At 35.9% G+C, this 9973-nt stretch overlaps 2 protein-coding genes across 4 annotated transcripts; one reads left to right on the forward strand and one right to left on the reverse strand.

Annotated features, from left to right (window-relative positions):
- On the forward strand, nt 1-507 carry LOC140987765 (uncharacterized). The gene has a single exon (XM_073456420.1). The coding sequence runs from the start codon at nt 1-3 to the stop codon at nt 505-507; it is 507 nt and encodes a 168-aa protein (XP_073312521.1).
- Nucleotides 508-8361: 7854 nt separating this feature from the next.
- Nucleotides 8362-9973, reverse strand: LOC140987337 (mediator of RNA polymerase II transcription subunit 32). 3 transcript variants are annotated; one of them, XM_073455799.1, is made up of 3 exons: nt 9858-9973; nt 8827-9287; nt 8362-8597 (listed from the first exon to the last, which is right to left on the reverse strand). In XM_073455799.1, exon 2 carries the CDS (start codon nt 9262-9264, stop codon nt 8827-8829), a length of 438 nt encoding a protein of 145 aa, XP_073311900.1. In that variant the 5' UTR covers nt 9265-9287; nt 9858-9973; the 3' UTR covers nt 8362-8597. The 3 variants fall into 3 exon arrangements, with proteins under 3 accessions (XP_073311900.1, XP_073311898.1, XP_073311899.1); XM_073455797.1 differs by having other exon boundaries at nt 8362-8626; XM_073455798.1 differs by having other exon boundaries at nt 8362-8619; nt 8818-9287.

The following is a 9973-nucleotide window of genomic DNA, read 5'->3' on the forward strand; positions in this document are numbered from 1 at the left end:
ATGTTTGAGCATCAAGGACGTCAGGCACGACAAGCAGCCATTAGAACCATTATGAACATGCGCATGAAACCTGGGACGCCCGTGAGAGATCATATGCTTGCATTGATCGCTCAGTTTAACGTGGCTGAGGTGTTAGGGGCTGAAATCAAATCAGAGACTCAGGTTGACATGGCACTTGAGACTCTCCCTGAGATGTTCTCACAGTTTAAAGTTAGCTATAACATGAATAAGCTAAATATATCCTTGACTGAGCTGATGAAGGAACTCCAAAATGCTGAAAGTGTTCTTAAGACTAAAACTGGTGATGCATTTGTTGTTGCTTCTGCTGGGCCATCTTATTCCAAGCCGAAAGGTAAAAATGGGAATAAAAGGAAGAAGCCCAACAAGAAGGGTCCACAACAAAATGAAAAGAAGGTCAAGGTAGATGGCAAGCCTAAGGGAAAATGTTTCCATTGCGGGGAAAAAGGGTCATTGGAAGAGAAACTGCCAAGGATATCTAGCTTCTAAGAAGCAAGCTAGTGGTGAGTTATCTTTTATTGAGTCTTGTTTAGTGGTTGATTCTACTGATACTTGGATTGTAGATTCTGGAGCCACTAATCATATATGCAATACTTTGCAGGGGTTCCAAGTAACCAGAAGTCTCAATAAAGGGGAACATACTCTAAGAGTTGGCACAGGGGCTGTGGTGTCTGCAAAAGCTGTTGGAATTGTTTATCTTTATTTTTCGAATAATAAACATTTGGTTTTAAGACATTGTTATTATGTTCCGGAGATTACTAGAAATTTGATTTCTGTTGCTTTATTGTTTAGACAAGGATATTATGTCCATTTTTCACAAATGGTGGTTGATATTACCTTGAATAAAGCCCTTATTTGCAAGGGACATTTGAATAACGATTTGTATGTCTTAAAACATGATGACAGCTCTTTGCATCACATTGAATCCAACAAGCGAATTAAATTGTCTCCCACTAATGAAACTTATTTGTGGCACTTGAGACTTGGTCATATCAACCTTAATAGAATTCAACGGTTGGTAAAGGATGGTCCTTTAAGTAATTTAAAGTTGGAATCCTTGCCTGTATGTGAATCCTGTTTGGAAGGTAAGATGACTAAGAGATCTTTTAAATCTAAAGGACATAGAGCCAATGAAGTTTTGGAATTAGTGCACACTGATGTATGTGGACCAATTAATGTACAAGCTAGAGGAGGATTTGAGTATTTCATCACCTTCACTGATGATTACTCTAGATACGGTTATGTTTACCTAATGTCCCACAAATCTGAATCTTTTGAAAAGTTCAAGGAATTCAGAAATGAAGTGGAAAAGCAATTAGGTAAGAGCATAAAAACACTTCGATCAGACAGAGGTGGCGAGTATCTATCCAATGACTTTAGAACATACTTATCAGATAATGGGATAATATCCCAATTGAGTGCACCAGCTACACCTCAGCAGAATGGTGTCTCTGAAAGGAGAAATAGGACTTTGTTGGACATGGTTAGGTCCATGCTAAGTTTCTCTAAGCTCAGTACATCTTTTTGGGGATATGCTATCCAAACTGCAATATACTTATTGAACATGGTTCCTTCTAAATCTGTCTCTAAGACACCTCTTGAATTGTGGAATGGGCGCGTGCCTAATCTAAGACATATTCGGATATGGGGATGTCATGCTTATGTGCTAAAGAGAAAGATGGATAAAATGGAACCTAGATCAGAATTATGCATGTTTGTCGGATATCCTAAGGGAACAAGAGGATATTACTTCTATAGTCCTCAAGACAAGAAGATATTTGTAAGTACAAATGCAACCTTCTTAGAGGACAAGCACATAGAAGAAAGTGAATCAAAGAGTAAGGTTCTTTTGGAAGAGATTGCTAAATCATCTACTCCAGAGATCCGCACTGAACCTACTCAGTTTGAATTCACATTTCTACCACCATTAACCACTGGTTTCCAAACAAATGAAGTGGTAGAAGACATTGGTTCCAATGATCGGTCACCCCATCATATCCAAATAGAGAATGAAGGAAATGATCAAGAAGAGAACTTAAGACAACGACAATCAATACCAATTAACCAAGAACCTCCACAACTTAGACGTAGTGGGAGGGTCATTCAACCACCTTCTAGATACTTGCTCTATGGAGAATCATTTGATGCGGTTTCCATTGAACAAGAGAAGGATCCTATCACGTACAAAGAAGCTATGGAGGATATTGACGCTGACCAATGGAGGAGTGCCATGGAATCAGAAATGAGATCCATGTACACTAACTCCGTCTGGGTTCTTGTAGACATTCCTGAAGGTGTGAGACCTATAGGGTGTAAGTGGGTCTACAAGAGAAAGAGAGGAATAGACGGAAAAATAGAGACCTTTAAGGCTAGATTGGTAGCCAAAGGTTTTAGCCAAAGAGAAGGAATCGATTACGATGAAACCTTCTCACCTGTGGCTATGATAAAGTCTATTCGGATCCTCTTATCCATTGCAGCTTATTTTGATTATGAGGTGTGGCAAATGGATGTCAAGACAGCATTTCTTAATGGAAATCTTGACGAAACCATTTATATGGTACAACCAGACGGTTTTATTCACAACGGTCAAGAGCATAAAGTATGCAAACTGAAAAAGTCTATTTATGGACTTAAGCAGGCGTCTAGGTCTTGGAACATCAGATTTGATCAATCTGTGAAAGATTATGGTTTCGATCAAAATCTTGATGAGCCTTGTGTCTATAAGAAAATTTTGGATGACAAGGTGATTTTTCTTGTGCTATATGTGGATGACATCCTACTTATTGGGAATAATGTAGGGGTGATGACATCTGCCAAAAATTGGTTGTCTCAACAGTTTGACATGAAAGACTTGGGAGAAGCAAGTTATGTTCTAGGTATCCAAATCCTTCGGGATAGGAAGAACAAACGGATTGCTTTATCTCAATCNAGCACTGGATTGCTGTAAAGCATATTCTCAAGTATCTTCGCAGAACTAGAGGGTATATGTTGGTTGATTCGGCTTCAGAGTTGGCACCTGTGGGTTATACTGATTCTGATTTTCAAGCTGATAGAGATTCTCGTAAATCCACATCAGGATCTGTGTTCACATTGGGTGGTGGTGCCGTTGTTTGGAGGAGTATCAAGCAATCATGTATTGCTGATTCCACAATGGAAGCGGAGTATGTAGCGGCTTGTGAAGCAGCAAAAGAAGCCGTTTGGCTGAAAAAGTTTTTGCTAAGCCTTGAGGTTGTTCCTGCTGCATCAAATGCCATTACTTTATATTGTTATAACAGTGGTGCAGTGGCAAATGCAAAAGAACCAAGAAACCATCAGCGTGGAAAACACATTGAACGAAAATATCACCTAGTAAGGGATATTGTTCAACGAGGAGACGTGACAGTGTGCAAGATAGCATCTGCTGAAAATCTTGCTGATCCTTTCACCAAAAGCTTAACTGCTAGAGCTTTTGAGGAACATATTCAAAATATGGGTGTACTAGACATGACTCATTTACTCTAGGGCAAGTGGGAGGATAATGAAATAATGTTCGATAGTATGATGCCCATCGAGTACTTTTGTTATATGTTGATGACATTTTGAAATTAAAATAACGTTCATTTATTTGTTTAAATAAATTTATTTTGAGCAATGCATATGTCCATTGGATTGTTGTATTATTATAAATTGAGTGTTTAAGTCGTTAAACACAGAAAGATTCAATTTGTAATTCAATCCAAAATTTTATTGTCCACGATCGGTAAATAAATAAGGACAAATTATTTTGATAAGATCGTCTAAATTTTATTGAAGCCTATCTTTGGTTTGGTAATAAAATTGGGGATACATTTTGTTGTATTGGACTGGACCACGAGACATTTGAATTTGATTTGACCATACTAATTCAAAATCACCAGATTGTCGTACATAACACCTTAATCCTGAGCGGATAATGAACTTTGATTACTAACTTGAAGTTCTTTGATACATCAATGAGTGCGACCAAACTATTGGTCAATATCTCGATGTTTTGGGAATCAAAGTGAAATAACAAAGAACATATATTCGTAATATGGAATCTGTCACCTAGTCAATAGGTATGATCATAAACTCACAAGTTCTTCTACAAGACAGTAAAATCTGAGCTCAGTAATTCAACATTATTGTTGAATTAATTATGTGATGTGATCACATAGGACTGTCAAAGAGAAGATGAGGGTTGAGAAGCTATGAATATCTAATATGGGTTATATGGTCAAGATACCCTGTTTAGATGTTCTAATTGATCGACAGGGGTGATATGTTGTGTCGATAAATCAGAGGATATAATTATTGATTTTGTGCTTCAGTAATATCAATTAATTTGAGAGTGCAATCTTATCCTTTTAGTGGAGTAGAATAAGATTAATAAATTATTTTGATAAATCATGAGTTGATTGGATCAAATTAATTTATTGGAGCTTAATTTAATTGAATCCGACCAGGTCCCTTTGGTGGCTCTAATATAAACTCGGATAAATTATATGAGTTATAATTTATGGTATATGTGGGATAAACTTATCTGGACTATTATATTGCATGGAAGTTTATCATCAAATCTTCTAAATATGGTACAATATATTCTGTCCATTTAAATTTATATTTTAAAAGATATCATCATTATCTTTTACGTTACAAGATATCACAAATATATTATATATATATGTGATATTGTAACAAGTGACCACACACAATCCTACGTTTAGAGTTTGAGAGAACACCGGAGAAGGCTTGGAGGTTTGGAGCGTAGATTTAGTGCAGAGAAAGATCGAAAACACGCTTCAAAGGTAATCTCTAATTTCTGTGTGTTGTAATTAATTAATTCGTGTTAAATACGTAGAACAATCGATCCTGTGAAAGAAAAGATGATTGAGATCACAAGAAATTAATTTTTGTGATCCGATCTTCTCGATCTTGGCTAACATTTAGTTCTATAATATTTATGAGGTGTTTGTTCTTCTGTATTAAGAGAGTGTATGTTCTCTTTGGAAACACAGTAAGTGGTTATGCACCATAAAGTATCATAGTGAAATTCTTTTCATCTTGCACGTGGTTTTTTACCCTAATAATTTTTAAAGGTTTTTCACGTAAATCTCGGTGTCCGCTCAACTGAATAGCCATTTGTTCAAACCGGTTTCAGTAAACTTACTTCCGCACAGTTCACAATGATGATTTGCTGAAAACTCTACTGACATGAAGAAAGTTTCAGCATTGTTAACACAATCGAAACAAATCGAAGAAAAGTTTATTCATCCTCTTTAAATTTTTAATCTCTATCTTGACATGATTTGTAGTGGATATATTTCGGGATAGGTGGATTATGACTGTGCAGTCAAAACTCAACCCCAGACTGTTCAGCTACCAGGGGATTCTCCAGTGATTACTAATCAACAATGGAACGAACCACTTATTCGGAATGTTTGTCTGTCCTATATTGCACAAGAGATTCTCAACATTCCTCTTTCATAAATATAGTGAGTAATTCTAGATTCTGGAAGTTTGATTTGAAATGCGGGGCGGTTATCGATTTGGGATTGGAATGAACGACTTTCCTGAAAATCAGTCGAACCACAATGACATACAAAAATGGTGGTAGGCTATATGGTACTCATCTATTCCACCAAAAACCCGTATTTTCTTTTGGCGAGTTTACGAAAATTATCTTGGATTCCAAGATATAATTTATTCCTTAGAATAATATCTTCTTAAATTTAACTTCCTTATAGATAATATCTCTTGAGATATTGAATTATTGGTTTTGCCTTTCTAGAAATTATATTTATGATAATGACTTTTTAGATATTATATTTTTGATAATGATTTTCTAGATATTATATTTATGATATAATTATCTAGATATGATATTTATGATAATGATTTCTAAGATATTGTAATATTGATTTAAAAAGAGATGGTTTCTAATAGAATTCTTAATTTCCATATCTGATAGGTTTTCTTGTTGAGATAAAACTCTAGGAGAGAGAAGCTCTATAAATAAGAGAACAAGGACATTGTTGCGGTGCTCTTCGTCGATCAATCATATCATACTTTCGCACGTTGTGTTCTTGAGAGAAAATTATTCTACAAGGACGTTGCTGTTGTGAAGAGTGTAGATATCGTGTGTTGTCTTGCGTGTTAGAGACATCTGCAGACAACATTCATGACGAAGTTAGCTGAAGATCGTTTTTTTTGCTCCAAGTTTTTGGCATCACGTTTTGGCTTTCTTGAATACGTTTTGTTCTGGTTACTTGTTTTTAGAAAGCAGTTTATTTTCTCAAAGTATTGAGAAAATTGATTTTAGTCATAATCACTAGTGATTGGTTTTTGTGTAAACGTTTTGGTTTTCTAGTGATTAATTTTTGCCATAAGGCACCGATACTTGTGCAAATTTAATCTTGATCATTTAGTTATTTAAAATTAATTTGTGTTACAAACTTTAATATTCTGCTGCATGTTGTCTCAAATGTTGTAACATTTGACACAACACTTAACTCTAATAAAACACAAATTTATAATTTAGACTACTAATTATATATTTACACACATCTGTCGAGCAATATCCCTTACATACCATAACATCATCCCCACTGCGATGAACCTTGCAAAGCATCACGTACCCATCTTGAGTTGGTGCCCATTGTTTCATAACTCTGAGGACTCAACCTGTCATGCACTATTCTATTTATTGTCCGGTGGTGCTGTGTTTCTGAAAAAACGGTGATAACGGTTCCCTAAAACAGTTGTCGTTTCTAAAAAAAAAACACGCTAATCAACAACAGTTAGCTAAAATCGTTACTGTTTGTCCAAAAAACATGCTAATCCAAAACAGTTTTCTAAAATCGTTGTCGTTTGTCCAAAAAACACGCTAATCCACAATGGTTTTTGTTAAAACCATTGTTAAAGGTAAAAACACAACGGTTTTCCAATAAAACCGTTGTTTTTTAGTGTTGTTGAAGGCATATTTTCTTGTAATGATGAGATGTGTGTCAGTGTATGTGGCTAGTGGATCATACGCACAGAGGAGAGCCAGAAGAATTCTGTTGCCAAGCGTGGTGAGGGAGAGATGCAGGATAGTACATAAACAAGAGCATTGTGATCTTAGAGGCCCGACGACCAGTGTGACCGGACTTAATTATAGAGGAATATCATGAAGTTCGGAAGAAAGGCTCGAACTCTAGAACTTTAGCTGCAGCGCCTTCGCAAGCGTATCGGCAAGCTCCTACAGCTGGCCACCTAAGAGTAGATGTGGATGCAAGCTTCCCAGAAATGGGTGATTGCTAAGGGGCAGGGGGGAGTTACGTTATTCGTAACCATGAGGGCCAAATGGTGGCGGCTTTCGGCCGGGTCCGGGTCATACCAAAGCCTCGAAACGTAATGCTAGGGGAGTTACTAGCGATTCAAGAAGGCCTCATGATTGTCCGGACAAAGGCTTCCATCAAGTGATCTTATCTTCATATTCACTCTCAACGGTGCAAACAGTCACATGGTCAAGGGACGATCTTAGTTATGCTGGTTTGTGAGCTTCAAATATTCAATCTTTCGTGTCAAATTTAAAAATAATCTCAGCCTTTAACAAAATTTGTTTGTTCTTCCCTTATTCTATTTTATTGGGTGTCTACGAATTTTTCATCTTTGCTGATCAATTTGTAATGAACGATATTATTTTCATTCAACAAAAATTATGATTTTTCCTCGTTAAAAAAAAAAAGAAAAATGTAAAATGTGTAAGATAAAATTTTTAAATAAGATAAAGTTTTTAAATATAACTCATTAAACTACTTATTATATTTTTTTATTTTAATTTTATTTCTCTTTGCTCTAAATCAATTGATTATTTGTTCTAATGTTTTTTTATACTCCCACTCCCCCAGCGTTCTTACCTTTTGTAGTAAGTAAATTTTTTTTTATTAATCATATAACTTTTAAAAGATATAGTTATTGAAAGATTCGTTATTTTAAATTTAATATGAAATCCTACTTATCAAATTTATCGTACACACATTTTCGGGAAAAAAATTCAAAATTAAAAAGGGATAATTATAATTTTCTGAATAACTAAAGTTCTTGATAATTTATTTTAGGAAGCAAGAAAACTAAATAAATTTACCAAAAAAAGCCAATTAATTAGAAGGATAATATTGTCCAATTATACTACAAAAAATAAATGTGGAGTGTAAATATAATTCCCCATAAATTTATTAAGCAAGCTTTCATGATGATTTTCGTTAAATGAAAGTGATATTTTGTCAATCCGAAAGTAGTCAGTTTGCATGCATTTAGCAAGTATTGCTGATATGGTGTCAGGGCCAAAGCGTCAGATGAACATAGCCATCATCACTTAATAAGTAGAAAAGGAATCACCATCTATGACTGATTTTTGAGAAAAATCAAACTGTGGTGTAATAATTCCACAAAGTTTCGACAATTTTATTAAAATGTGACGATTCCAATGTTTCTAACATAAAAACAGACATTCAAGCTTGACCAGAGCATTATTTCTACTCGATTTTCTGCCTCCGATTGGCTACATAGACTTAACCTTGTGAGCTCCAGCATATTTACTATGCAACAATGAAGTATCAGCTCAAATCTGCCACCGGATGCAATATTAGCATTTTCGAAATTTACTCGCAACTATATGTTACTTTCATAAATTGCGGAGGCTAAGCAACTTTCCATCAGAACAGGACAAACATTTCGAACAAGATATCAAGCCAATTATAATCAATTGCAACATATTCATGAATGATGAGAAAGCCTAACAAGAAGTGTAGATATAACTCGGATTACCTATTGAGTAGCATCTTCGGTAAATCTAGCATCGAATGGAGCAGCCGCATTGTGATGTGATGAACCACCTCCAGTTCCCGATCCTTGTTGCAGTTCAATCACTAACCACCGAACAGCTTTACTCATTTGTTCCAACCGTACAGCACTTATGGGTGGAAGACCACTTTGAACGGTCTGTCCTGGTTTACTAGCAACAAATCCAGTGGCCTCATCAACAAGGCACTCGGACCCTATTCTTTGCTTCACGGATTCTACAAATTCTTCTGCTTGATCACAATAAACTCTGAACATTTCCCACCGCTGCTTAAAGTTCTCGAGCGCAGCATCCGTGGCTGGAGTTTTTTGGCCACCAGAACTTTCTTTTGCCTCCAAAGCAGCCGCAGCTGCAGCAATAAACTCCTGATATGCACTACTCAGAGAATCTACAATGCTGTCCATGTAAATTATGCAAAGCCCAAGTCCTGGAAAGTGAAACTGTATAAGCAACTCCATGTCCACTTCATGTACAACACCAACAAAGGGAAATAGTGTTCCAAACAAAACACAAAATAGTCCAAATTGCAGAACATATTCCTATATGGAACCTGTTTAAGGTAAACCAAGCATCATATTTCCAAAATATAGACCATAGGTACCTGATTTTTAACAAGAAAAAGTCCAAGTTGCTAAGCAGTCAACATATGATATATCCGAAGACTTGAGAAAAACCATGTTCTTAAATCAAAATTGTGCTGAAATTAAGAAATTACTAATCGCTGAATTTCACTAGTGTCCAAGTAAATTACAACCCAGAATGCCAAAATCAGCATTTTTCAGTAAATTTAACAGATGAAAAACAATGAACACGGCTTTTGAACAGTTAACACCAGATGGCATATAGCATGAAACCTTCAAACAACAAACTATAGCAGAATCCAACTACTTAGAATAAACCAGTAGCAAATTAGGGCATCGAATTGGGGAAAATGGGCATCAACAAAAATATTCGAGCTAAACAACGACTATAGAAAATCGTCTTTGAAGTATTTTACCTGCTCCTGGGAACGAAGAAGATTGAATAGAGACAGCTGGATGATCCAGTAGAGAAATGCTGGAGCTCAAGTTTTTGGCAGGACGAGACAGACAAGGGGGAGGATAACTTTTTTGT

This window comes from Primulina huaijiensis, chromosome 11 (genome assembly GCF_012295235.1).
Source record: "Primulina huaijiensis isolate GDHJ02 chromosome 11, ASM1229523v2, whole genome shotgun sequence".
NCBI lineage: Eukaryota > Viridiplantae > Streptophyta > Magnoliopsida > Lamiales > Gesneriaceae > Primulina > Primulina huaijiensis.

Bases quoted from the DNA above. Each gene is read 5' to 3' on its own strand.
- LOC140987765 (XM_073456420.1), top strand. From the start codon at position 1: ATGTTTGAGCATCAAGGACGTCAGGCACGACAAGCAGCCATTAGAACC.
- LOC140987337 (XM_073455799.1), bottom strand. From the start codon at position 9,264: ATGGACAGCATTGTAGATTCTCTGAGTAGTGCATATCAGGAGTTTATT.